The 27,954-nt window shown below is 48.5% G+C and overlaps 1 protein-coding gene across 1 annotated transcript in view; it reads left to right on the top strand.

Annotated features, from left to right (window-relative positions):
* The first annotated feature begins 9,781 nt into the window (after positions 1-9,781).
* Positions 9,782-27,954, top strand: part of EXT1 (exostosin glycosyltransferase 1) — a 184,488-nt gene continuing 166,315 nt past the window's right edge. Inside the window, exon 1 of the mRNA XM_054167188.1 lies at positions 9,782-11,074. Within this exon, the coding sequence (XP_054023163.1) occupies positions 10,122-11,074 (953 nt within the window). The 5' untranslated portion in view covers positions 9,782-10,121. The remainder of the gene's footprint in view (positions 11,075-27,954) is intronic.

Here is a 27,954-nt window from a genome sequence, read left to right as displayed (position 1 = left end):
GCAAGTTGAGCTTTTGAGCAACCTGATCTAGTGCAAGATGTTCCCATGACAGGGACTAGATGATCTTTGCAGGTCCCCTGCAACCCAGGGCATTTTGTTGTTCTATGATATGACTTTTAAACCTTCTGTTCTGATTTGAGGGTGCTTTCTGAACCTTTAAGTCAGCAACACATCTAAGAGGTCTGGGAAGAAACTTTTGCTCCCTTTCTGATACCTAGGGCTGAAAATAAAGAACTGCTTGGTGAGATAAGTACCCTCCAAATCCAGGGACTGGTATGCAGACCAGTCAGTGGAACCAACAGCCACAGGGCTTGTCTGGCAGAGCTCACCAGCGAGGTGCAGCAGCTTTCAAACATTAACAGTGATGTTTATCTGCCTCCAGAGCAGCTCCTTTACCGCACGCGTGGACTGTGCGCCAGCCAGGCCTGCTTATCTCCCGATGCGATCGATGTGCAAGGCCTGCTGCACTTTGGTGCCTTCTGCAAGCTTAATAAAGCTGGAGTAAGTGCTGCTATTTCAGAGTCAGCTGAAGAAGGAAGTAAAACCACAGGGCACTGCTGGGGGTCTGATGCCAGCGCTGTGTGAATTGTAAGAAATGTGAAAGGGGGCTGTTAACATTTGCCCTCGAGTTTCCTATTTCTCTTCTTCTAAGGTTCAAGGTAGATGAGATACACTCTGCTGTAACCTCAACTGTAACTCAACATGCAGGTTTGGGGGACTGAAGGGATAGGCTGGTCTGCTTTTCATGTGTGGAAAAGGAGGCAGGGAAACCAGGGCAAAATACTCCTGAGATCCACTGATGTCTCAGTAAGGATCCAAACCCCATCTTGCTTCCTGGTTTAAAGTCACAGCAACTAGACATACACACCCTGCCAGTAAATGCAAGCAGCTGCTAAAGGCTCCCTCTCTGCAGTACCATGGCTCACAGAATTTGGGGTGTCTGGAGAGCTGAGCCAAGCCCAGCCAAACCCAGCCCTGGGATTCTCCACTTCCCCATTTGAGCTTAAGGATTCTTCTTATCTCCTCAGCAGCTGCTTTGGGTTTACACACACCACCTACCCACGGAAGTGGGAACGGGGACTCATACTCACTGACTCCATGCAGCAGAGCAGGCTGCTGGAGAAGATGGATTACTTTCATCTTTGTGATTGTGTTTTACCTTTTGATGCCCTGGATGTTTATTACTTTATCGTGTATTAATTATTGGCATTCTCTAGGCTTCCTTCTGTCTTAATCTGATTTAAGACAGGCATTTGCATTTGAAAAGTAGCTAGCATGTATAGCAAATCCTTTCCCTTGGTTTGCTATTAATGCAGCCAGCTTTGATGTATTATATTAATGCTGTTTGCCAAGGGTGAAATTAGCACACCACCTATGGAGAGGCACTTCCTTGGTGAACCTACTGCCTTTACCCACAGGCATAGCATCTACCTCCCTTGGTGCAAAACGTGGATCCTGACTGAAGCAGCATGGTCACAAAACTGTTCCTCTCCCTGCTGCCTCTGTACTTGTTTGGGGAGGTCCAAAGACATGCAGGGTGCTGCATACAAACCTCAACTTGCTGACCTGCCGTTGGGGAAGGGTAAATTTACAGGAGAAGGATTAGACATCTGTTGCAGTGCAGGGAAAGAGGGCTAAGTACACTACAATGTACCAACAGGTGAGGGATGTGCAGGGAATGAGGCAGGTGAATGTATGGGAATGTGTGGTTGGAAGAGGACTGAGCAAGATCAGGACTTGCCTAATGGTCTTCACAGGGGTGTGAGCACAGGGGTTGAAATGAAATGTATGTGTGCTTCAAAAATATCTGACCATTCTGTTGCAATAACCTGGCCAGCTGGGGAACAGGATAAATCAATCCTTGGGTGAGTTCAGCACCTTTTTATTCAATTGCACTGCATTGGTTACATAATTTAGGTCCTTTAGGAAGTTTGCCCTGAGCCTGATCAATCTGTTTAAATTGGTGCAAAGGGTATATGGATTCACTGGTGTAACTTATTCAGGTTGGTTCAGCTGCAGTGATGAGTGGTGGGCATGGGGCTGGAGATCAATGGCGCAGTGTCAGGCTCGATGATGTGGCAGTAGCTGAGCTGGCTGAAGTCACAGGCCTCAAGCTGCTGGCTGCTCATGCAGGCTTTCCCTCCGCTCTGCTGAGGTCTGGCAGTCACATTGCACAGAGCAGCCTCTCCTCACCCTGCTCTGGCACCATGCTCCAGATCAGCTGCAACTCCTTGAACTGTCAGGACTGGGTGAGGAGCAGTATTTCTGCACAGCAGAGATGGGGAGGCGATGGCCTTTGGCAAGCAGTAGCACTGAACAGCAGGGGCTGGAAACTAGGCTATCCCAGAACAGCATATCTGATCACAGGGTTAGTTGATTAGGAACACCTCGAGGTGAACTTGTTTCTTCCTAAATGCCCATGCAGAGTTTTGCAGCAGATTGAGTTGGTTTTAAAAGCTTTGAAGTTAAATTATTACAACTTATGCCCATGTATGAGACTTAGAGCAGCTTCCAAAGCTCATTTACAAAAGGGGTTGGAAAAGTTATTTCAAGTCACCAGCCTACATTACAGTGGTAGTTATTTGAACAGGTGGGGATCGGGGGAAGCAGGGACATTAGCCAAATCATGAATCACAAGCTAATCAGATTGCCACCCATGTTTGCACCAAAAGAAAGCACTGCACGAAAATACCACCCATGGCCAGCCACAGAACTGACTCAGCAAGGACTCAAACTTTTCTTGGGATTTGCCAGGGTGAGTGGCTACACTTCCAGATTGTACAGGCAGGTCTCTCTCTGAAAGCCACTGGAGAGGCTGATTCTCCTCTCACTCCCTCACTCCTGAAGGCCTGGGATTTCTCTGTAGGCTTTGCACTGCGTTTCTGCTTCATCAAAGCAGGGATGACTCTGGGGCCTTGCACTCTTTACATGTACCCCTTACTCTGTCTATTCAGACAAAGTGATCAGCCCTGAGATTTTGAGGCTCTTTCCACAGGTGAACTGGCAAAGCAAAGAGCCCAACTTTCAGATGTCCCAGGAGGGCACCCCAGGACACGCACAGTCTCTGTCTCCTCCAGGGATGCTGCATGCTCCTTTCTCTGAGGTATTTGGCTGTTCAGGAAGAAGCAAGTCACAAAGCTGTTCCTTGATTCTTCCAAAACCCAGGTGAAGGGCTGTGCAGAACCACACTGTGGCTCAGCTGTGCTGGCCAGCAAGGGCTGCAGTAGGTTTGCACTGCCCATGCATCATGTGCTCCTCCTGGAGCACAGTCACTGAGGTGTCCCTGGGATAAAAAAAAACAAAACAAAAAACCCCAGAGATTCAACCAGATTAAAAATGAAATCAAATTAAATCAAATTTAAACTGTACTGTTGAAACTCTGTTGATGTTAGTGGAATTCCTCATGTCTTCCACCAGCAAGCAGAATATCAGATCTAAGTGTTGAGGCTGCTGGCTGATGCTTGCCTGTTTGTGTGTGCAGTGGAGAAAAGTGCTTGTTTGGTGCTGATTGCAGACTACAGAATAAGAGCAATTTCTCATCCCACCTCCACAGAAGCTATTTAAATGGTTCTACACCCACTTTGAAAGATGCTCAGTTAGAAAGGGAGTAAATCTGGAAGTTATTACTCCTCGAAGGAAGAAGCACCAATAAATAGGCTTTGCTGAGACTGCTGGGGATAGCACTCGCCTAAGAGCTACAGCTCCTTCCACCAGCCTGCCTGTGCTGTGACACAGTTTTTACAGGCAGCCCACAGAGAAAGCACACAGTACAGGAAAGAGCCCTGTGGCTCGTGTCTAAAGGAGCCCTTTGAGCCAGCTCTTTGTCCCACTGAATCTATGGGCCAAGGCCCAGCTGGCTACAAGCAGATGCCTCACAGACTGCACAAGCTACCACATGCTCCCCATTCGGCACAGGAGGGGAGAGAACGGACAGCAAAACCCAAGCACACTCCAGGCAAAGCAGTATGCAGAGCACTAATTAAAAAACCCCTTATGAAATACCAGGGACAGGGGTGTGCCATGTGCAGTTCCTAAAGGCCTCCCTTTCCCCTCCTTGGGGATTCCTGGCCACAAATGCCCTCATAAACTGAGCATCTTTTGCCAGCGCTTTCACAAAACCATCGCTGGAGACTGAACTCATGGCACAGCCTCTCTGCAGGGCTTCTGGTGGGAGGCTGCCCACTGCCTGGTTGCTCTCTCAGCCATCCACACAGCCACGTCCTGCATCACACTCCCTGTCTGCACACACAGGCCTGGTGCAAGCCAGTGGAGGGGTCTTCTCTAGAGCAGACAGTGGCCAAGTCTCTTTCTGGAGACTATCAAGAGAAAATCTAAACCCAGGTGGGGAACTGGGCCATCAGCTCTGTGCATGGGGAGCCAGATGTGAGCTAGGGACCATGCCACTGGTTGCTCTCAAGCCATCTGCTACGCTAGTCTCACCTGAGAGCAGACATTCAGGCAACCAGGGAGCTTTCCCAGCCCCACCACATTAGATGTTTGTGGATGTAAGGTGTTTCTGAATTAAGCTGCACCCAAAGAGGGACTTTTATGAATTTAGGCACTAAAAATAGCTGCAGAGTGCCTAAGTCCTCTAATGAATCTCATACAATGCTACTGTCAGAGCCAGCTGCTTGTATTTATACCCTCTCAGCACAGTCATCCTGCTCTGTATCACAGCACACTGGGGCCCTGACCCTACAGCAAATTTCAGGCAAAGCCTTATTTGTCTCTGGCTTTCCCCCAGCAGAGCTCTGCTGTGAGATTAAGATCTTAATATTTATAAGCCTCTGATTTTACTATCTGTTTTATGCCACAATACATCAGGTGCCTACAGTGTTATCCCTCCATCCCACCTGAAACCCTCACCTTCTTAGCAAAGGGCAGTTCTGTTTTTCCTTTAAAATAAACTAATTATAAAACCACTGTGATTTTCTCACATTTAAACAGCCTCTGTAGCAACCAATTATTTCTGAGGACACGAGAAACAGCTGTTGTGATGCCGAAGCTCAAACAATTACATCTCCGCTATTTGAACGGATAAGAGTTGATATTTTTATTCCCCTGTGATATTACCAAGACATGATAAACAACCACAGTGTTAGTATTAATTTGTGGAGCAAAGATCACTTTAATTTGCTCCAAGCTGAGGAATCATTTTATCAGAGTATCACCATTCCACAAACAACTAATTGAAACTCTGTTCTGTCCTTCCCTTTCCTTCTTTTCACTCTCGGTTTTGATAAAGAAACACAACCCTAGGCAAGGACTATTTGAAGGCAATGACAGTTTCTAAGCCATCCTTAAAACCTGACTAGGGAGTGGACTCCAAAAAATGCATTCCAAAGTTTAACCTGGCACTGTTGACTACTGAGTGAAAGGAAAGCACCGACTTTCCCTCCCAGGGACCTTCATGGTTCCCACCAGAAGGTGGGTAAACATCACAGAGGATTTGGTTCCTCTCCTGTGGTCTTCAGATGAGGACTTCTCCTAAAAGCTTTGCTCCTCACTCTGCATATAATCACCCAGATTAAAATGGGAGTCTGCAGGCACTCTGCATCTGGGGAAGCCAGCCTGCCTTCATTTAGCCTTGCAAATACAGAGCCCATCCTGCAGCCCCAGGCTGCCAGCTCTGCTTGATTCTTTGGAAATCCTTCCTGCACTTAGCCATGAAAGAGCACATGCACAGCACAAGGAATGGTGGTTTCAGCTAATTAAGTAAAAGTGTCACTTTTTAAACTGCACAGGTGCCTGTCACCAAGCCCTTCCAAACATCTTAGATGAGCTGGTTTTTTAATGCTGCTTTTCTCCCTAGGATCATGACACACTTGGCAGTGGTGATAAATAAGATCTCATGCTGTCCTACTAGACAGGAAAACATTATCAACCCAATCTAGCTGGAAATTTGAGGCCTGCAGGTAATCTGAGGGAGTGATTATCCTAGGTAACTACCTACAACAAGACACTCTCAGGAGGGGAGTCCCACTCCACTCATCCTGGCAAGACGCTCTCCTGGAAGGCATGAGGTTGATTCTAGGTCTTCTGCTTGGGCAAGCACTTAAAGCACAGTTAAGAATTAAACCCAAAAGGGGTTAGGGACAGGTGAGTGTGTGACATAATTTTCTCTTATGTTTTGCGTGGATTTCCATCAAAGAAGCACATGTTGAGATTCAGGCTTGAGCTCTGTAGGCCAAGCAGATGAAGGAACATCTAATGCCCAGCGGGGCAGTCAAGGACATTACTCAACAGTGTCAAAACTGAGGTGCATCCAAGTGTGTAAATCAGGAAGGAATTTTTCACTTGAAGAAAGCGGACGTTGCCATACTTCTCCAAAGTTAGGTGGTGGCTGATCAGGGCACTCTGAGGACTTACATTTCAAAGATGTCTAAAGCTACAGGTAGATACCCAGAGAAAGACTGAAAATGAGGAGTCCACTCGAATCCATCTCTTTAAGAAGCCGGCCCCGAGTGACTCGCCACAGATTGGGCAGGTGTTAAGTTGCAAAGCCAGAAATAGAAAACCGATTCCCTCTCCTGGCCTTTCATTTGAGGGCTTGGACAGATTCCCAGACAACTGTCAGCCACATGAAGATATAAATTATTTGGGAGAGGGCAAAGGGTGATGAATCAGGGTCAAAAGCCACCTGCAAGCCTGCAGACCCTTAGGAGGCACCAGTGGTCAGAGCAAACCTGGGTGTTACGACCCTGATATTTGCCACATGGAAACACTGAAATACCCTTTCACCACCGATTCTTCCTTTTCTCTGGGCAGGATTTCTATGGTCTGCACTCCACCATCCACCTGCTTTAGTAGCAGATTCAGGCATATTTATTACCTCAGAGAAAGGTAGGCTTCCATTTCTGGAACGCTCTGCCCATAGCACCTGCCCAAGCCACAGATAACTCTCTGGCTGATTCCTGCTGGCTGCTGTGCTGCACACAGGGCCCAAGCAGCAGCAATGAAGTAGGCTGGAGACAGGCTGATTTCATTCCATTATATGGCAAAATTACAAACAGTGGGTGACAGTTGGTTTAGAAAGGTTGTCTTCAAGAAGGCAATGAATCACCATAGCCCCTCTCCCTCCAGTTAGGGCCATGCATGTCTCCCTAAGTCTTGCCTGGCACAGCAGGATCCAGATCTGTCTGGAGCAATCCTACTGCAACTCAGGAATCCTATAGATAAAGCCTAGTAGCAGTGATCCACAGAGGTTTACTTCTCTGTGCTCTAAAATGACAGCCTGCCTGCCTTTGTCCAGATCCAGGTAGTTTAAAGCTCAAGTATTCACTGCTGCTGTGAAGGGGTAAGCAGCATGGGCACCTCGAGTGCAGGGTAATTCAGCTGGAAACCCAACAGATTTCACTTCCCCCCCTACACTTCGCTGTGGTGCTGAGCAGCACCTTTGTGCCACTGGCTCACTTGCACCCCTTCCTCAAAACCAGCTTGCAACAGATACCATCCTTGGCACAGGCAGCAAAGCTTACAGCCTTCCTTTTCTGTTTGAAACCAGTCCCCAGAGGCTTAATTTGCAGACAGTAATGGGATTCCATTTTCCTGTGGCTGACAGAAGGTGCTTCTGTGAGCAGCCTTGGTTCACCTTTCAAGAAGCTGACCTCTTTTTTTCTTGAGCAGCATCCCAGTTTTGGCATGTGGGGTGTGACAAATGTTTCAGAGGAGGATTATAGGGTTAATTAACAGATTAATATTTAATCCTTCTTCCTCAATATTGTCTTGATGGCCAAAATTTCTGCCCTCTAGACCCAAATCTACACTGCCCATAAATCTGACCTCCTCAGAATCTGATTTTTCCTTATTATTGCTCCCAGCTTTCTTCTGTGTCAAACTCTGGCCTCCTTCCTTCAACAGTCCTTCCTGCAATCATATTATTTTGTATGGGAGTTGTTTTGTTTGGGCTTCAGCTACAAGATCAAATCTCATCTACTGTCAGTAATGCACCTTTCCCTGGTAGGCTCTCACCTCTTTTGCTGAGGAGACATTCTGTCTTCATGCATGTTATCTCTATATTTCTCCTCTGCAGAAGTGGAGGGAGAAAAGGACACAACAGGAGCTCCATCTAACTTGTGGAATGGGCATGGTAGAGCACGGGGATGGAAATGCTTTTGTCCAAGATACAGTTTCTGTCCCTCAGCTGGTGAGGCACCTCTGGATCTGGCAGTGGGAAAGTGGGAGGTGGGTTCACAGCCTGGGAAAGGCACATCTTTAACACCAGACATGAGCAGCAGGGAAGGCATATTGGCACAAGCTGTAGTATGGGATGGCTTGATGACATCCAGGGTCTTGTACAACCAACTTGAAGCCTGTTGCACTCGATTTCCCCACTGTTATTTGCCGAGCTAGCAGGACTGAAACACACACACACATCGGCAGTGCCATCACCCCTTCACATGTGCTGCAGCAAGCCGGAGATCCCAGCTGTGCTCCTGCCACCCCTTCCAGCCAGGCCCTGCCCTGGGTTTGCCATGCAGACCAGCCTGTTCCGGACACAAGGGCTCTCCCCAGTCGGCCAGGCTGCTGGTGATGGAATTCAACACTAAGGAACGGACAAGAGTAAGCCCAGAAATGTAGCTGCAGGGGTGGTTAGGTGCTCAGGCAGCTCCCTCCAGACTACTCATTTGATCAGGGCTTTTTTGGTGTCTGCCAGCCTCGAGTATTCACCTCCACTGCACGCAGGGCCCACTTCAGAAGGGTGCCAACCACATCGCACCCCTGGATTTAACAGCAGCCCCAGAGCTCACAGCAAAGCCATGTCCTTTCTTCTCTTCTGCCTGGGCAAGCCACGGCCACGGTTCCCGGTCCAGCCACACCGCAAAAGGAGCTTGCTCCCAGGCACCTCGCAATCGGGTGTTTGTGGCTTCCCTCCGTTTGTGGTAGTAGGGTACCCCAGTACGATCCCCGTGCCCCGGGGCCGTTCCAGGATGGCGGCGCCACTCTCGGTAGGGGGCAGCAGCGGCGGCAGAGACACCGCTGGCAGAAAGCCGGCCCCGCCACCCCGACTGGGGGGTGCGGGCTGCACCGGGAGGAGGACAGCAGACTGGAGCTGGCTGGGCTGGACAAGAACCGCAAAGGATCCCAGGAGCTGGGCCAGGCCTCTCTAGATCTCGGCCCAGTGGGGCGCTGGTATTGCCGGTCAGGACCCAGCGATGCCACCGCCAAGACGAGCTGAGGGCGGGGCGACGGCGGCGACAGCAGCGCCCCCCGCCCGCCGGGTTATGAATGGGTGCAGCGGAAGCCCCGCCCCCCCGGACGTGACGCCCCGCCAATGGGGGCGCGGGGCTGCGTGGCTGGATGAGGTCAGCGCGGCGGGGCCGGGGTGGGGGCGGTGCGCGGGGGGCCGGGTGAGGTGGGGGTCGCAGCCCGCGGGCGGGCAGGGCAGGGCAGGGCAGGGCAGGGTAGTGAGTGGGGCTCTGCGGCTCGCCGCCCGCTGCCCGCTGCCCGCTGCTGCCGCGGCCCCGGGGAGGCGGGGAACGGGGGAGGGGCGAGGAAGAGGTGGAGAGGAGAGAGGAGGAGGAGGAGAGGGAGGAGGGTCTTCGCCCGCCGCCGTTGCTCCTCCGTCCCGGGGGCCATTCAGCAGGAACGCGGCGAGGAGCGAGTGGTGCTAGGGCCGGGTCGGGGGGGACACGCCAGGCAATGCAGGGCTTCGTCAGGCTGCGGCGCGGCGGCAGAGGGCTGTGAGCCGGCGGGGCCGGGCTAGGCTGGGCCGAGCCGGGCCGGGCTGGGCTGGGCTGGCGGCTCGGGAGGGGAGGGGCGGGAGGGAACGTGGCGGAGGAGAGGGGCAGGCAGCGGTGGGAAGGCGGGAGCGGGGCTGCCCCGGTGCCCGCCCCGCGCTGGGGGGCCGGCCCCTGAGTGCATGCGGGGCGCCCCGCCGGGCCGCCGCCGGGCCGCCGCCGCCCGCCGCCCCTGAGAAACCGGTGGGGAGAAAGTTGCGGCGGTCGCCCACATGCGCGGCCCCGGCCGGCGGCTTGGGGAACGGCGCCGAGCAGAGGTGGGCGAAGAGAGTTTGAAGCGCTTGCCGGCGGGAAGATGGCGGAGCGGAGCTGAGAGCGGCGCCCGGCGAGCTCGGGCTGCCCCCGCCTTCCTCCGCAGCCCCCCGGACCCCCGCCGGACACATGCAGGCCAAAAAACGCTACCTGACGCTGCTCTCGGCTGGCACCTGTCTCGCCCTGCTGCTTTACTTGGGAGGCGTGCGGCTGCGGGCGGCCCGGTACTCGCCGCCCGGTAGCCGGCATGGCCCGTCCTTGCGCCCCGGCGCCGAGCGGCCCTGGCCCCGATTCCCCGACTCCTTGCGGTCCTTCGCGCCCGCCGAGCGGCCGGGCCCCGAGGGCGGCGGCGGGCGCGTCTCCCCCCGACAGCGGCGGGACGCCAGCGCCGGCCTCTACCGCGGGCGCCGCTGCCGCATGGAGTCCTGCTTTGACTTCGCCCAGTGCCGGAAAAACGGCTTCAAGGTCTACGTTTACCCGCAGCAGAAGGGGGAGAAGATTGCCGAGAGCTACCAGAACGTCCTGGCCGCTATTGAGGGCTCCCGCTTCTACACCTCCGACCCCGGGCAGGCCTGCCTCTTCGTCCTTAGCCTGGACACTCTGGACCGGGACCAGCTTTCCCCCCAGTATGTGCACAACCTCCGCTCCAAGGTGCAGAGCCTCCACCTGTGGAACAACGGCAGAAACCACCTGATTTTTAATTTATACTCTGGCACCTGGCCTGACTACACCGAGGATGTGGGGTTCGACATCGGCCAGGCCATGCTGGCCAAAGCCAGCATCAGTACTGAAAACTTCAGACCCAACTTTGACGTTTCTATCCCGCTCTTTTCTAAGGATCACCCTAGGACAGGAGGGGAGAAGGGATTTTTGAGGTTTAACACCATCCCTCCTCTCAGGAAGTACATGTTGGTATTCAAGGGGAAAAGGTACCTGACGGGGATAGGGTCAGACACCAGGAATGCCTTATATCACGTCCATAACGGAGAGGATGTTGTTCTCCTGACCACCTGCAAGCATGGCAAAGACTGGCAAAAGCACAAGGATTCGCGCTGCGATCGAGACAACGCCGAATACGAAAAGTAAGTGAGCGGCACCCCTTCCCCGCGGTCGCGTCCCCGGGGGCATGCCGGCGTGCCCGGCCGCCGGGCAGATGTGAGCAGATGTGTGCCGAGGTGCTGGCAGCTGCTTGCGGGCCAGAGGCAAGTTGCCATCTCTTCCGAGCGGATCGCTTGGTCGTCCCGTGGCCCGCGGGGCTGCCGGCAGTCTTGGCACTGCCCTGGTAGGGGGAGCTGGCAGAGAGGCGCTGAAGGGCGGTGCAGTGTCCCGCAGCCCGGGCGTCGCTCGCCTGGGGACCGGTGACCTGCATTCGCAACCCTTTGGCTTCGCAAACACGGCCAGTGGTAAAGGTGCTGCCGGATGATGCTCTGGCATCTGGCACTGCTTTTCGACCCCCGCTGCCACTTTGGTCGGTGCCCGCTACCATTCCTGCCCCGAGATAAAGTTTGTGCGAGCTTCCCTCAGCCCTCTGCAATGTTGGTGTGAGCCCGGCTCCCACGGGCGCTGCCGAGGGCAGTGGGTTAGATGCTGGGATGCTCTCTCCAAAAACACTGCCCAGCGCCTGGCCGGTGTGTCGATATCGCCACGGACGAGGTGGTAACTTGCCTTGCTGTCTTTTTCCTCTGTTCGAACCGGCACAGCATCAGTAAAGAAAGAAGGAAAAAAAAGAAATGCTGACCGTGTTTCACCTTCTGTCTCTGAGTTTCTTATTTTCACATGTGAGAGGATAGACCTGTGGCGTAAGCACAGCGTGTGTTTTCTGTGAATGCTTGGTGCCTTGGCTTTCCCCGATTTTTATTTGTTGAGACTGTCACAGTGTAGCCAAATTCTGTGTCGCTGTGGTGCTGCTCGTGCCTTCCAGTCTGCTTTTCAGGTTTGTATGTAACTGCTGCGAAAATCGCTTCCTGGGAATTACCTCCAGGACCACAGTGCTGACTAAGCTGTTTGCAGCTGTTTGGTTCATTTAAATGCCGACCACCGCTTTGCTTGCTGCAGAGTAGGTTTCATATATGAAGTTTTTTTTTGCATGAGAATGTTTCCCATGTAGCAGGAGTTAGACGCTGAATTCAAACAGACCAGCCGTATAGTGCCGAGTAGCGTATGGTGGAGCTGCACTGAGAGCTGCCAACGGCTGGAGGGGTTTGCGATGCACAGAGGAACGTGGGTGGAAAAATACTCCTGGAGAGCAGTCGGGAAGGAACTACGGTGGCATTAATGCAGATCAAAATTTCCAACTGGCTGCCTGTCTCTCCACCGAAACTAGCCACAGGGGGTTGGGAGAGACTGGGAAGGTCAGCCATATGCAGCGCCGGGAAGCCTGTATGTGCCTGGGTGAACTCTGCTCACCCTCTGGTTACTGTAAATCTGCCGCAGAGGGGGAGGAAGCAGCAGTGCATATACTTGGTGGACTTTTAATCCCCTTCATTTTCAGAAAACTGGTGGATGAGTGGTGAAATTATGCACACGTGGAAGTGATAACAGCGGCAGTACCGAGTAGAGATGCTAAGCTCATGTTTTTCATAACCTGGGAGTCCCTTTGGCTTGTGATCCCTTTTAGGGAGTGTTTCGGGGGGCGTGGGGGGGAGTGGGGAGGAAGGAGAAGGGAGATCTAACAATAATAATCCTTGCGGACTGTGCTGATTTTTGTTGCAGAGCTTGGCAACTGGAGCTGATTTACACTGGGGAAAAGTCCTGGTTGTTTGTGGTGTTCTACAGCGTGTGTGCTGTCGAGTTGTCATAAAAATCAAGCCTACCCATCCATGGTTTGACTTGAATAGGGCCATACTCAGTTTTTGTTACAGCTATGCCGTTTGTCCTCATAAAAGATAGGCCTTTCCCCATAAGTTCTGCCCCTTGTGAAGTGTCTGTGCTGCTTGTTTTGTAGCAAAGGGTGTGCATAACAACCCTCAGGGGATGTGGAAGCATGAACTCAACCGGTATGCCGTGCTACTCATACAAGCAACGTACTTGCTGCTAAGGTGCAGCCGTCTCTGGGGTGGTGTTTGGGGACTCCACCATTTGTTGCCACACTGCTGTTGAAAGACAGGAAGTGAAAAAGAGATGGTTACAAGAAAATAAGATTACTCCAAGAATCAAGGCAAGCAGAAACTGTGGTCGGGCGACTGCACGGAGCAGTCTTGCTCTTGCAAACACCTGCAAGTGCTGAAGCTCTTTTAGCCTGACATTTTATCTGAGCAAGTGCACCTGCCAGAGCATACTGCTGCCCCTTCACACTCCTGCTTTGGTGCCGATTCACAGCAAAGGATGCCATCTGCTGATCTGCCAGCACTGCGTCCTGCGGTGGCCTGTGTTCTCTGTCTCTCCAGTGGAATATGGACCACGCCTGGTGCTCCTTTCTTTTTGTAAAATCCCACATGGTCACATCCCCAGGGGAGGGTAACGGTGGGCAGCCACTTGAAATGCATCAGTGCTCATGTGTAACCCAGAGGGGACTCCACAATTCACCCCACCTAAAGCAGCATCTGATCATGAACGAGGCTGCAGTGCTTGGGAAGGAAATGTCTCTGAATACATGAGTCTTGAAAAATGCATGCACAGCTGCCCTCGTGTGCCTCTCTGGGCTTGGGTTGAACAGTATCTCCACAAGGTTTTAATCAAAAAGAAGAAACATGCATTCTCAAGTCAGCATATTTTTGTGAAAGTCTCCTATCTACTGTGACACTTGGGCTATTTCACTTTGTGTGAAAGGCAGCATCACAGCTGACCTGGCCGTGGAGAGCTGGCCCCTACATAGCAGTCCTTGCTGGGGCAAAATATGAGTGACTGGCTGTAGGTGGAGGCATTGCTAAGCCAGGTAAATCAGGTGATTTTAAAACATGTCAAGGTGGTAGTGCTACGTTGTTGCTATACTTGATGCCATTACCCCTTGCAAGGTAGAGGTGATGGGATTTCATAGAATCATAGAGAATCACAGGTTGGTAGGGGTTGGAAGGGATGTTTGCAAATCATCTAGTCCAACCCTCTGCTAGCACAGGTATGCCTGGATCAGGTTGCACAGGAACATGTCCAAGCGGGTTTGAAAATCTCCAGAGGAGGAAACTCCATAACCTCTCTGGGCAGTCTTCTGTGTTCTCTCACCCTCAAAGTAAAAAAAGTTTCTCCTTAAGTTCAAGTGAAACTTTCTGTGATTTAGTTTATGCCTGTTGCCCCTAGTCCTGTCACTGGCTGTCACTGAAAAGAGCCCAGCTCCAGCCTTGTGACCTCCACCCTTTAGATAAATGCATTTATAAGATTCCCTCTCTGTCTTCTCTTTTTTTAGGCACCAGTCCCAAGTCCCTCAGGAGATGGTGCACTCCCCTAGTCATCCTTCTGGCCTTACATTGCAGTCTCTCCAGTAGTTCCCTGTCCCTCTTGAACTGGAGAGTCCAGAACTGTACACAATACTCCAGGTGTGTCCTCATCAGGGCATAGTAGAGGGGAAGGAGAACCTCTCTCGACCTGCTGGCCACAGTCTTCTTAGTGCACCCCAGAATACCATTGGCCTTCTTGGCCATGAGACATGTGGCTGGCTCATGGTGAAGCTGTCCACCAACATTCCCAGGTCCTTCTCCACAGAGCTGCTTTTCAACAGTTTAACCTGTACTGATGCATGGGGTTATTCCTCCCCAGGAGTAGGACTTCACACATGCTCTTGTTGAATTTCATCTGTGGTGCAGCACTTGGTGTGGGGTTTGAAAGAGGTCCATTTATCTGTAGAATGTGTTGTTTCCTCTCTAGGAGATTAAAATAGGCAAGAAAGGTGAATTTTGACCTGTGGAAAGTGCAGTGTATGTCTTATTTTGTTTGGAGGAAGGACAGGGCGTGTGCACATTTGACTCTCTCCCTGAATTCTATTGAAAGATCCATCTGTATGTTATAGCCAATTAATTTGCATCCCAGTTATACATCTCAGCAGATAAAACTGTAGCAGACTAAAATGAATTGCATTATGTGATCAGACTACTAGCAAGGAGGATATAAAGGAAAAAAAAAGAAAACCTGCTTTCTTTATGGTGCCCTTGACTGTCCCAGTTGGCTTTTGCCACCCAGCATATGTCAGCTGGGCTTTCTGAAGTCCTTCGTGGCAGAATTTCAGCATCAAGCTTTCTGTTTCACCAAGGGTTAAACAAATAAACAGTGCTACTGCTGAAGTTTGAAGACAGCCTCTTAAATATTTAATGGCAGTCTAAATATATACATATGTACAATGTGTTTTAAACAAAGGCAGAATTCATGTACAGGCTTAACTGGTTCCAAGTAATTACTTTTTGGAAGGTAATATAAGGGACTATGGATACCAAAAGAAATGGAGGAATGCGATGTTCTAGCAAAGCCAGATGCTGAGGAGAGACTGACACCAAAACAGGCATCTTCCTGGGAAAGCAAATAATGTCTGTGGTGTGTCCCCTGACCTGCATCAACTCTGCCCTTAAAAGATGGAGAGAGTTATTGTATCCAAAGCTCATCTGAGGAGGCTTTTTCCTTCTACCTGTGCAGGATAGCTGCAGTGTAACAAAGAGAGAAACCAAATATGTGAACAGGGTTGAAAAGAGATGGGGAAGTCAGCACAAAATGTGGGTTGTGTTTTATTTATTTATTTATTTATTTATTGAGAAATGTGAACTTGGAGTGTAGGACAACTAGTGTAGCAAGGTGTCCTTTGTACACTTAATATGGTTTTCAACCAGTTAGTGTTCAGAAAGCCTGCACGATGGACACTGAGCTGAGAAAAGCAGGCAAAACATGCAGGACCTCATGAGGTGGGACTAGTTCTGCAAGTGGAAGTTGGAGGCATGTGGTTGGGCAGGAGCCTACCTGGGGCTGCTGTGCACTGGCAGAAGAGGGAGAGATCAGCAGTGCTCTGTGTGAGCTTATGCCTGCGAGACATCTCTGCAGGGTTATGTCTGTACTTTTACAGGTGAAAATACCCAGCTGAATGTTTTCATTGATCTCTGGTCCCCAGTAGGTTTACCTGGTGTGCACTTTGCTAGTGGAATGTGTGTCATCCTCAGCTAAGATTACAGTCATGCCATGAAGTGCAGAATGGGAAGAAAAGCAACTTTTGGTTTCACTTCCTTCCCACCAGGAATAAAATACACATGCAAAATAAGAAGTGGTAGATTTAGACACTGGGGATGAGTTTGCTGCTCACAAGACTGGCATGAAAACATGAAGCAAGGCTTGGGCATGCCTATCCAACTTGTGATGATAATTTAGGTGCTGCATATGCATGTGTGTGCATGCTTGGAACAAAGGCAGGATTCTTGTATTTTCAGCATACTGAGCTTCAGTGTATTGTACTAAAAGATGAATGCTACACTTGATCACTTAGTGAATTATTTTTGGAGTTACTTGAAAGCCCTTATAAGTCAGCTGCTTTGCAGCTTTTTAGGACAGGGCTGAGAAATGACCCAGGTTCAGGCTGGCTGTTGTTTGGGACATCTGAACCGAGATGGGAACCAGTCTGTGCATCTTGTGTATCACCAAGCTGCTTTGGGAGCTCGGGTGAAACTTGAGAACTACTGAGAGCACTTGGGCACTTTCCCAGAGTGTCCTGGCTCCTGTTGAGACCTATCCTCGCCAGACTGCTTTTTCTATTTTAATATCAATTTTCAAGAAACTGGAAATTGGCCTGCTTTACACTGTGTTTATCCTGAAATGCAGCAAGCAGGTAAATAGCAAAGCTTTAATGTATGTCTGAGAAATAATGAGATTTGCTCCGTTGTGTTCCTCCTGCTCTCGGTATGTATTGCAAAGTGTCCTTAAGTGCCTCTTGATGCTGATTTAACACAAGTAGTGCCCTGCCTGGGTAGGGGCTTCCACCTGGGAGGCTCTTGGCTGATGCCCATGCAGGAGCTGGGAGCAGGGGTGACAAGAGCATCCCTGAGCCCATAGCCAGCAGTGAAGTTTTCAGCCTGGACATTTTGCATATTACAACACTTTTCCCTCTCAGAAAGGAGTAGGAGAGGGTGGATGGGTGTGCACGAGCAGTGCTGAGCACCACAGTGTGTGTGGCCAGGTGCATGGATAGGGTCACGCACCAGCAGAGGAGCCTACCCTGCCCCTGGGCCTTAAACCAGGCACCCTCCTAACCTCAAGTAATTAAGTTTTCTTGTGGGGCAAGTTAGTATTATAATTGCTGCCCCAGGCTTTTCTGCGTCTTTCTGTGAAGCATCTCATAGGAGGCTTTGTGGTGACAAAGCATTACAGATCTGGTCTGGAGCAGGTGTTTTCTGTATGCAGAAATGGGAGGTGAGCACTGCTCTCTTGGCCTGATGGGCTCTGCTTTTATTTTTCTTGCCTAGGAAAATTGTTCTAGGATAATCTACTGATAATTATCACTGAAGAGATGCTTCGTGATAGAACTCAAATCAGAAAGTTATGAGTCATCATTTTCATTTTAAGCAGAATTAATCCTGAAATGGGTGGTTTGAAGGGCATGTTGAACCCAGATCAGAACTGAGCCAGAAGCAGTATTTCCAGTTACCTGCTTGGGCAAGATGGAGTCCTGCTGTGCCCCCAGTGAAGAGCTCTCAGCGGGAAGGTGCTCCAGAGCATCCTGTGGTGCTCCTGCCTTCTCTCACTCCCTGGCTAGGCATTTCACAGGGCAAACCCTGACTTGTGCAGGACTTTTTGTCCCAGCCTAAGGTGAGCTTCACTGAAGCTGCTCCAAAGGGAGAGTGATAGCTGACTTTGGGGACTTGCATGTTGTTGCCTGCTGCTCCCAGGAGAAAGTGTTCCCAGCTGTTGAGCTCCTTGCATCCATGCAGCTCTGGTGTATCTGCCTGGGAGGATGGGATTGAATGAGAGGAGTTTGAGATCAAGACAAACCAAAGAGATAAAGGCTACTGGTTTGACTGCTGGAAATAATCCTTATGCCCCACATACAGGCCCAGAACAGCCCACTGGAAAGTAAACCAGCAGGCGCTTGCGGGAGAGGGAGGTAAATGAAACTGGTCAGCACAAAGCACTTATTTACTCAACAGATGTGAGTCAAGAGAATGTGCTCTAATCTGATGATTTCTGGAGTATTATCTGTGATTGTTTTCCCTTTCTCTCTGCAGGATTTCATTCAGAAAATCCAGAGTTTTGTGGTCATGGGTAAACAAACTTATGCTAACCAGAGAGAAATGATCAGTAGGTAGGTAGATAATGTCTGACCTGTGAAGGGAGTTAAATGCCATGTTCCTTGCTGGTGAGTTGATTGACTTCTCAAGGACTTGCTATATCTAGATGATGATAGATATATATTTCTCTCCCATGTCATATGGAGATTATTTCAGCATGTGGGAATGTGTGAGTATAACTTCAGGTTATATTTAAGGTTATGAAGCTTTCCATATTGCCAAGTGTTGCAGGACATACAGATGTCAAAACCTCCTCATAGTTTACATTGAGTAATAGATTTGTTTCTTCTGTTCGTCCAGCTGTGCTGTGCTTTTACCTGAGGTTTAGTGTTGCTCCTTTTAAATACAGATTTCAGAAGGAAACGTGGTACCTGTCATCACTGAGCCTTTAATTAGGAGGAAGCACCTCAGTCAGCTGGAGGGAGCACCAATGCTACATAATGCTGGTACAGCTCATCTCCACGTCTCTGAAGCAGGCAGGGAAGAAGTTGGGGCAGGAGGGGCCACTGGCACCAGGCATGGACAGGGGCACTTAAAGATCCAGGCTAGAGGATGGTGGGATTCCTGGTTTCTTCCACTAGTGGAGCAAATTGTAATTGGTAACAGTTATCACCTGTGCACTGCAAGAAACAGAAGGGCGTACTTAGAGCAGGCCCTGTCCTGGTGTTGCAGCTTGGATGCCACAGGGCCTGAGAGGTGGTTTGAAAGCAGAGAGATGGGAGATCAGCACCCTGCAGTGGTGCAGAGAAGCTAAACTAAAGAATGAATTCCAAAGGAGAACAAAAGAGAGGAGATTTGTTTCACATGGGAAGAGGGAAGTAGTGCTTTAAGAAATAAAGGCCCTGTCTCAGCAAAATGTGCCAAGCTGCTTTTCTGGGGAAGAAGAACTGGTGTGAGTGCTGCCAGGCTGGTGGCTTTCCAAATGCAATCTGACTTCCTAAAAATGTTTCTGTTCCTTAGAATAAGAAAACATGTTAGGCCTCCTCAACAACAAGAGAAAGAAGGTACCACTTTCTTCTAATACCTTGTGTTTTCTCTGTCTCTCCCACTGCCTCTTGGTGAGATTCAACCATAGGTTTTTTTGGTGGTGTAGTGCTGTCTCCTCCACAAGGATGCAGACAGGGTATGAAGTGGGTATTACCTGAAAGGTGGTAGAGTTGGGGTGTTTGTGTTGGCTGAATCAGGTTCCCATTTCATATTTCAGTAGTACAGATGTGTGCTCCTACAGTCCCTGAATGAAGTGTGGTGCTGGGCTGGACTGTTGCAGATGCTTCTGCCTTCTCCTGCATGTAGCTCATGTGGTCTCAGGACTGCAGGCTGGTTCCCAAGATTGCTGCTGGCATGGTTATGTTTCTGTATGCCTTCAAAATGGGGAAGAATGGCTCTTTTTTCCTTAAGCATTTTTGGGAGTTACTTTAGTGCTTGGTAATATTTTGGAGAAAGTGCTATGTAAACCTGCTCATTAAAGTTTTCTGTATCCCCAATCAGGATGCATCAGGGAACGTAGAGATAAATCATGACTTTTGATAAAAGGTGATAGTTGTCAGAAGCAGCATATAGCAGCTCTTCTCTCTGTGTGTCTATGAGGGGAAAGTCTCACAGAAGCTTTTTTTGGAGTTTGACACTTGTCCTAGGTCAGGATGTGTGGTCACATTTTGTATGTGAGCTTTTCTTACCTTTCCTTGCTTTGCTCAAATGAAGCAAGGCCGCCACTTTTCCAGGTGCTGAAACTGCAGTTTCTGATCACTCCTCCAAGGGCTTTCACCGTGCAGTAACCAAATTCAGTAAAGCTCTTCTGCCTTAACTTGACTTTCCCCATGATGATTTCTAATCCAGAAATATGTGGAAACAAAATAATTCCTGGGTTCCTAAGTGGATTTCTTGTTCATTCACTTTTTCCCCCTCTCTAGTATACTCTTTAAGTTTGTGAATGAAACAGAATTAGGGCTAATTTAGTTGATTGGCTGCGAAACAAAAGTATTCAACGCTAAGAATGGGAAATGAGAAGGCCTTTCTGAAATGTTTCTTCTTTGCATAATTGTAATAGATTATAATTATACAGTTGGGTGCTTAGCAGTGGATTTGCTGTAAACACGGTCATGGGAGCCAGCTCGTGGCTCACCGGTGTGGGTTCAAGCCCCGGCGTGGTCCCCGTCGATGGCCGCACCAGCGTCTCTAACCACATTGTCTCTCCGGGCTGGATGATGTCTTACAGAAAATGCTATCTCCACTTCCCCTCCCAGCTCCTCCCACAAAATTACCACGGGTCGATAAGGCCTTGTCAGGCCATTGACACAAATCAATAAGATCAATCATTCTTTAGCTCCTAAACAGAATGGAGAGCACGATGCTGATGGGCTGCGCCTAGCGGTATCGGCAGCAATTCCTAAATGGAAAATGATGTACATATGTATGTGTGTGTGTACAGACTGTAACATTTGCAAAGGGGGTGTGTGTGGGGGGAACTCTCTTCTGTTAATGATTAGTTCTCTGAGGCTGTGAAAAGGAGCATGGCATAAATCATTTCCTACAACTGCAGTATGTGTTATAACCCCTACAGCCTTTGGGCTGATGGAGAGCATCGCCTGCCAAACAGCAGTGCAGGAGAAGGACGAACGTGGCAGAGTTTGGGTAGGAATCCTGATTTTCTTCATTCCTCTAGAAGATCTTGACTTTTGATAATGTATTTTGCCCTGTGAATACCACAGTATCGCAGTACATTAGAGGTTGGAAGGGACTTCCAGAGATCATTGGGCCCAATTCCCCTGCCAAAGCAGGATCACCTATTTGCAGGCATTTTCCCACAATGTGGGAATTCTTGGTACAGTCAGGTAGTTCAGTGTGTAACTGCTAGGAAGCCCATCAAAATTGTAATTGCTGTAGCCTGCAGGAGTAAAATCAGCGTTTGCTTCTGAAAACCAGAACCTTTATCTGAAGTGAAGGACAAGCCTGGAGAAGAAGAGGCTCAGAGGAGACCTTGTTGCTGTCTACAACTACCTGAAGGAAGGTTGTAGCCAGGTAGGGGTTGGTCTCTTCTTCCGAGCAACCAGCACCAGAACAAGAAGACACAGTCTCAAGCTGTGCCAGGGGAGGTTTAGGCTGGATGTTAGGAAGAAGTTCTTCACAGAAAGAGTGATTGGCCATTGGAATGGGCTGCCCAGGGAGGTGGTGGAGTCACCATCCCTGGAGGTGTTTAGGAAGAGACTGGATGGGATGCTTGGTGCCAAGGTTTAGTTGATTAGGTAGTGTTGGGTGGTAGATTGGACTCAATGATCTCAAAGGTCTTTTCCAACCTGGTTAATTCTAATTCTAAAAATCTTTGTTTCTAATGTCTGCATGTCTATCTCTGAAGGCTTCTTTGGGTGTGTCTGCTCAGACTCAATCAGCTGCTTCAGGAAGATAAACACATAAATGTTTCATCCTCTCGATTTGCCACCAACCATTGTGCTGGGTGCTAGCAGATTTTTCTTTTAATTAAATATAATTTGTCTAATCCTAATGTGAAACATAATTATGGGATTTATTTTTTAATACTGTGATTTCAAAATTGTTTTATAAAGGAGAGTAACATTTCCCCCTGAAGGGCTGTTTAAAAATGAGCAAACAAAATTAAAAAGAAAAAGAAAACAGAGTGCACTTTGCTGAAAGTAATAAATCTCAGGCAAGAAGAGGGGAAAAAAAAAGGCATTTGATATGTTGGAGCTGCAACAAAGCTGAAAATGAATGATCAGTAAATTGGTGTTGCAAGAGAGTGAGTGCATTATGGGTTTGAGGAGACACCTATAGCTTATTAGAAGTCAGCAAATTTTTTCATTAGTAGTGGGAAACCCTAATCAAAACCCATGTAAAACGGTGCAGCTTGAAGCTGGGAGGGGCAGTGCTAAGAAAGGATGTGGGAACCGTCTGTACAGTTGAAATATAAGAAAGTGCTTTGCAAGATCAGGGGCTGAAATTGCGTGCTAGGCTCCTTCAGTTTCTGATGGGAGGGATTTAAACCTTTCAGTAAGGCACGACCGTAGTTTCAGGGAGGGATTTATTGTACTTGTAAAACCCCTGCACGAGAAGGTATGTGTGACTGGTTTAAATAATTTAAAACAAATAACATCCCTTCACCCTCCCACTCTCTCTCATGCCTTTCCCCCCCCCACCCCCAAAAACCAAAAGGTAAGGCCACTACTTGAATTGTAATGGAATAATATATCAAGCGAGTGATCACATCAGGCATGGACACTTACAAAATCACAGCGAGATAACTGTGAATAACTCTCTAGTTTCAACAATTTGCATGGCCATTAACAATTGATGGGTTTCCCTTAGAACCACATTATCTGTGGCAGCGGGATCTATTCCCCTGCACTGCTCCTGCATACTAAGTGCCAGAGAAACTCTCAAAAGTGAGGGTAATAAAAAAAACCCGAGAGCAGCAAGGTGAGCGAAGCAGGTAGGGATTTCAAGGCAGCGTTTTGGGAAGGTGGGGAAAAATTTCAGCTGATTGTGCATTTCCCTAACCGCTCTCTCCCCTTCCCTGCCTATTGGGGTGTTTTTTTTGTTTAACTACACTTCTGCAAGTTTTAATTCAAGCTGGTGTTAGGTTTCCCTTCCCTGCTTGACGCCGTCGCAGCCCTGATGGTTGTTCTGGCATCACGTGGATCAGTTTAAGCAGTTTTAGTTTGGGATTGGACGTGTGTTTTGAGGAGCTTTTAGGAGTATTTGGGAAAAGATAACCCCAAATTTAGCAGGCCTGGATGGCTCTTTCATGGGAGTGATTTCGAGCAGGTGTCAAAAGCTGTGCTTTCCCTACGCCACCATTTCAACAACTCCATGACACCGTCCCTTGCTTCGGGTGCTTTCATCTCTGTCTGATGGCACATTGGATCTTCCAGACTGCTTCATCAAGTTGAGCTTCAGATATCTTTTCTCTTTATATTTATCTTTCTTGCCCTCTTCCCTCTCCCTCTTCCCTCTCCCCCTTTCTCTTCACAGTGTTGTTGTTGTGGCAAGATTAAAGGGACCGAGTGAGGCAGTGGCGGGGGAAGCTCAAACAATCAAAGTGTGCATGCAGCTGGAGCTGAGTGAAGGCAGGTGGGCAGCACATCAAAGGTGGTGGGTATGGACACTTGCTGCTCCTGTCTCTCCTCCTAAATGACCCCCCTGCCATAAACAAAGTTCCTGGGGTTAATTTGTGAACTCACATGTACACAAAAGCAATTGCCTTTCTACACCTTTCCCCAAATTTAATTGCAGAGAACAATAATAAAGTCTTAGCTTTGTTCTTTGGAAGATGGCTTCTGTAGACGTGGTGTGTTAGGAGATAAGAACCCAGGTTGTTGATAGCTGGAGGTGGTTGTTAAACTTTCAGCTAAGAACAGCCCAGCACATTATTGTCCTGTCAGCCCATAAATGCCATTTCTGGGTTGCTGTGGGTAGGTCAAAGAGAAGGAAGGTTTACTCTTGCACGGACAGAGACCCAGTGTATCCTGGCTTGGCTGGAGCACCCATGGCCTGGGGAGGCACCTCCCTCTTGCCTGACCACATGCAGATGCTGCTCCTTAAGCTTTGTATTCAGGTGCCATCATCTCAGGGAAGACCCAAATTTCCACTCATTTCTAAACTCTCTGTGCTTGGAGTTAGCCATGGGGCTGGCTATTTCCTCAGCTGTCTAAACCCTGCTTTGCCTTTGCTGCTAAACTCAGAGGTTGGGCATCCCGTGGTCTGGGTGGACTCTTGCTCTGTGTTCCTACAAGGGGATCCTTGTCCTTAGCCATTTGCTCTGAAGATGTCAAAAAATCACAGCACTTTGTACCTGCCATCTTTCACAGGACTCTTACTCACTGACCCCCTGCTTGCTGGGGTCCATTGCAGTTACTGCTGAAGACCAAAATAACCAGTGGAGCCACTAGGGCACCAATCTCTTGGCTTTGTGCATGGAAACATCAGTGAACTGCAGAGAAAACAAGTTTTCAGCTTTGGTTCTCTTACCTGTTTCTGGTGGCCTGTAGTAATAAGCCTTTTGTTTGTTTGTTTTACTTTTCCAGCATTTTTAATGATAAATCTTTCTGACACAGGTCATGGTAAAGTAATGAACAATGGGATTGTGTTGTTTGGCTATAAAACAGGGGATCCAAGGATTTAGAGAGATGGATGTGATCCCAGGTTGCCTTATTGGTGTGGTTATTGGTTATAGCAATAGTTCTTACTTTAACTTTAGTCTTAGGGTAACTGTGTTTCACAATAGTCAATGCACTGATTACTGTAATGGCATTTTGTGGTACTGTGATCTCATAATGAACTGACTGGGCTAATAAAGCATGGAATCTAATGGATATTTGTAAACAAACTTCATTGGGAAGTAGATTGAGAATAGGTACTAGAGGAGGATAGCAGAGGACGCTCTTCCTCAATCTCAATTTCAGCAGATGGGAACCTGGAAATAAGCAGTGAAGCGCGGAAACCATCCCACTGCTGCTTCCCTTATGTTTACTGCTGCACCATGTCTTTAAAATCTTTCTTAAAACAAATAAATCTCTAGGAAGGCTCCCCAAAAGAGTCAGATCCTGTGTACACAACTTCTGTCTCTTTTGCACAACATGAAAGCGTTATCGGGCACACTGCTGAAAACCTGATATATAATGAAGGGCTGGCATTGGCCTTAAGTAATAAGTATCTATTGTCACTCTGTGATTGGATCTTAATGCAATTAAAATGAAAAAGGAAGCCACTATTGAAAATGGGAAATAGATTTCTGAGTGGTGCCTTTGGGGAAGTGGATGGCTGACATCTGGCTGCTGCTGAAGAGTTGGCTGCGTTTTCCTGTCCTTGAGGCACTGTGCCCCAGTTTTGCTGCTGCATTTGGCATGCTTTGCTTGCCTTCCTCTGGTTGCATCCCCACGTCTTCCTTGTCTCAGGTGTGGGGTCCAGTCCTTCACAGTCTGTCAGGCCACTTGGGAGCATGTTCTCTGAGTCTGTCAAGCTAACAGTTGAAGGGTCTGGCTTGGTTTGGATGGTTGCTTTATTTTAAGAATGCCAGAAATCCCTTTACACCTCCTTGCCTTCTGTCCTATCTCCTCCATCTTTAAGCTACTTGACTCTTAATTACAGGTCTTCCTGACTGATCCTGTGTATGTCTCTTTAAGAGAAGTAACATTAAATCCTACCTCCTCCTCCCCACCCTCCTTTTCTCAGGCTTTTTGTTATCTGCAGAGTTTAATATTAATTTTTCAGGAAAACATGTACATAAGGAGCCTTGCTCAGAGAGCACCAGCCCTGAGAACTGGCTGCTCTTGCAGCAGGAGCTCAGAGGGGAGAGGGTCTTTCAGCAGCTACAGTTCATGCATTTGCTTCCTACCTGCTGGTTTCAAACTATATTAATTTTTATTCATTTACTGTGTTTAATTAAAAGCAGAGTTGCTCACAGCGGTGCTTGCAGAGTGCTCCTCCTCCTCCCCCCCTGAATTGCAACAAACAGGCATCTGGTATTTGTTTTGTATAACAAAATCCTCATAAAAAGAAGAGTAATAAAACATAATTATCTGTAAAGGCTTGTTTTATAAGCCTAAGAATGAGCTCGTTTCTGCCTTGTTTTGGTCTGTTTGTAAGATAAAGGATGCCTTTGTATGGGTTTAGTCACTCTCCAAATCAGTAAAGCATCAGTTACTGCAGTCTTTTAGACTGTGTGTGTTAGGGTGTAAGGTAGCCTGAGTGCATGCACGGGAGAGTGCTGGTGGATCTCTAGGGGTGGAAAAGAGGTTTTTTTCCTGTTCCCTTTGGAAAATCTCTTCCAGACAGATGCACAGATTGCACTGGGTTGGAAGGGACCCTGAAAGGTCAGCTGCTCCAGCCCTTCTGCAGTCAGCAGGGACACCTCCAACTAAATCAGGCTCCCTAGGGCCACATCAAATCCGATCTTAAATGTCTTCAGGGACAGGGCCTCAGCCACATCCCAGGGCAACTTATTTCAGTATTTTACCACTCTCATTGTAAAGAATTTCCTTCATATGTCCACCTAAATCTACCCTGCTCTCATTTAAAACCATTGCCCCTCATCCTATCGCTTCATGCTTTTCTAAACAGTGCTTCCCCATCCATCCTGTAAGTCCTTTCAGATATGGAAACGTAGATAAAAAGTCTTCCCAGAGCCATCTCCAAGCTGTACAGCCCCAGGTCTTTCAGCCTGTCTTCATAGGAGAGGCACTTCAGCCCTCTGATCATCTTTGTGGCTCCCCTCTGGACCTGCTTCAGCAGGTCTATGTCTCTCTTGTGTTGGGGGCCCCATAGCTGGATACACACAACGGGTTTTATTTGAAAGCTTTGTCAAAGTAAGAGGGAGGGCAAGAATATGGTCAGTGTTTCTGAGCTGTGAGCCTTCAGGTTGGGTTTGAGCCCTTTTTGCATGCTGCTTATATATGGGGTGCTTGGTGCCATGGTTTAGTTGATTAGGTGGGTTGGATTGGTTGATGGGTTGGACGCGATTATCTTGAAGGTCTCTTCCAACCTGGTTTATTCTATTCTATTTCTTTATCCTTGGCAGTGTGAAGGATGGCAGAGTATGTCCACGTCCACGCTCGGTTGTGTGCGAGGACTCATTGATTTGGCCCTTAGTTGTTTTCCTGGCAGACCTTAACTGCTGCTTTATATTCATCTCTTCAGAGCATTGCTGTCTTCATCCACCTCCAGTCTGGTAATGCAGAAGTTTTGAAGAGCTGACTGCATTCACTTCACCTTAGGTTTTCTGTTCATTATTTGTTTGTAGGGCAGTATGCCTTTTTGCTTCCCTTCAGCTTGCTGTAGCCCTACAAAAGCACTTCCTACCATCACATTCTAGCAGGCTGTTCTGGGAAAAAGTAAAACTAGATAATTCAAACCAATTAGATGCTCAGGTAGGACTTGTGAGTGGTTTATGGCTGTTCTAAAGAGAATGTGAAAACCAAATCCTTTTAGAAAACTCAGTCTAAGCCTATTGTTTCTTTTTCTTTAAAATCAAATAAGCAAAGCCCACTTTTTAATTTTCATTCTGGAAAAAAAAAGCAGCTCTGTGTCTGCAAGGCACTCCAGTGTGCTTTGGAATATGTTTGTTTCCACCCTGTTCTTATTTGACCAATTAATTGAAGTTATAGAGGAAATACAGCCTTGCTCAGCTTTTACAGATGTGACTTGGGTATTGCTTTCTCTCTGCAAGGCAGGTCTTGTGATTTTGAACTGTGATGAGCAGTTGCTTTTGCTCTTGCCTGAGTCTCAGAAGCAATGGGGTTGGGACCATGTAAGAAATTGCTAAATGATGCCATCTTGGAGGGGGAAACCTGCCCCTCTCAAAGTGCCTCACTTGTTACATCTTTCCTTCTGCAAAGAGGCTGTGATCATGCAGCTCCAAGTGCAGCGACCTGCTCTTGAGGCTTAGAGCTGCTCCCCCAGCAAGTCCTACTTCCTGGGCAGCAGCGGTGCCTGTGCACAGCCACCTGTGGAGCTGCTGTCACCCTGTGTTGGAGTCATTTCCTCTGCATACATTTCCCCTGAAATACACTTTTCTTGTCATCTTATCCACAGCTACTAGTGTAATGTTGCTGCCTTTAGTTGTTTAACAGCACTGTTGGGGCTGTGCTGGGTCTTCATCCAGTGAATGGCCAGCAGCAGCAGGTAAGGTGTCACCTGCCTTGTGTGAGCTTACATTATTTTCCATGGACAGAAGTCTTTTATCTATTGATGGGGAAGCCTGCCCTCCTCCAGAGACACAGAGGATGGGTGCCAGATTGCAGACTGATGTGTGGATGTGTCCTTTTGCA

This window comes from Dryobates pubescens, chromosome 14 (genome assembly GCF_014839835.1).
Source record: "Dryobates pubescens isolate bDryPub1 chromosome 14, bDryPub1.pri, whole genome shotgun sequence".
Lineage (NCBI taxonomy): Eukaryota > Metazoa > Chordata > Aves > Piciformes > Picidae > Dryobates > Dryobates pubescens.
The sequence above is the reverse complement of the archived record's forward strand: the minus strand, read 5'-3'. Positions and strand labels throughout refer to the sequence as shown.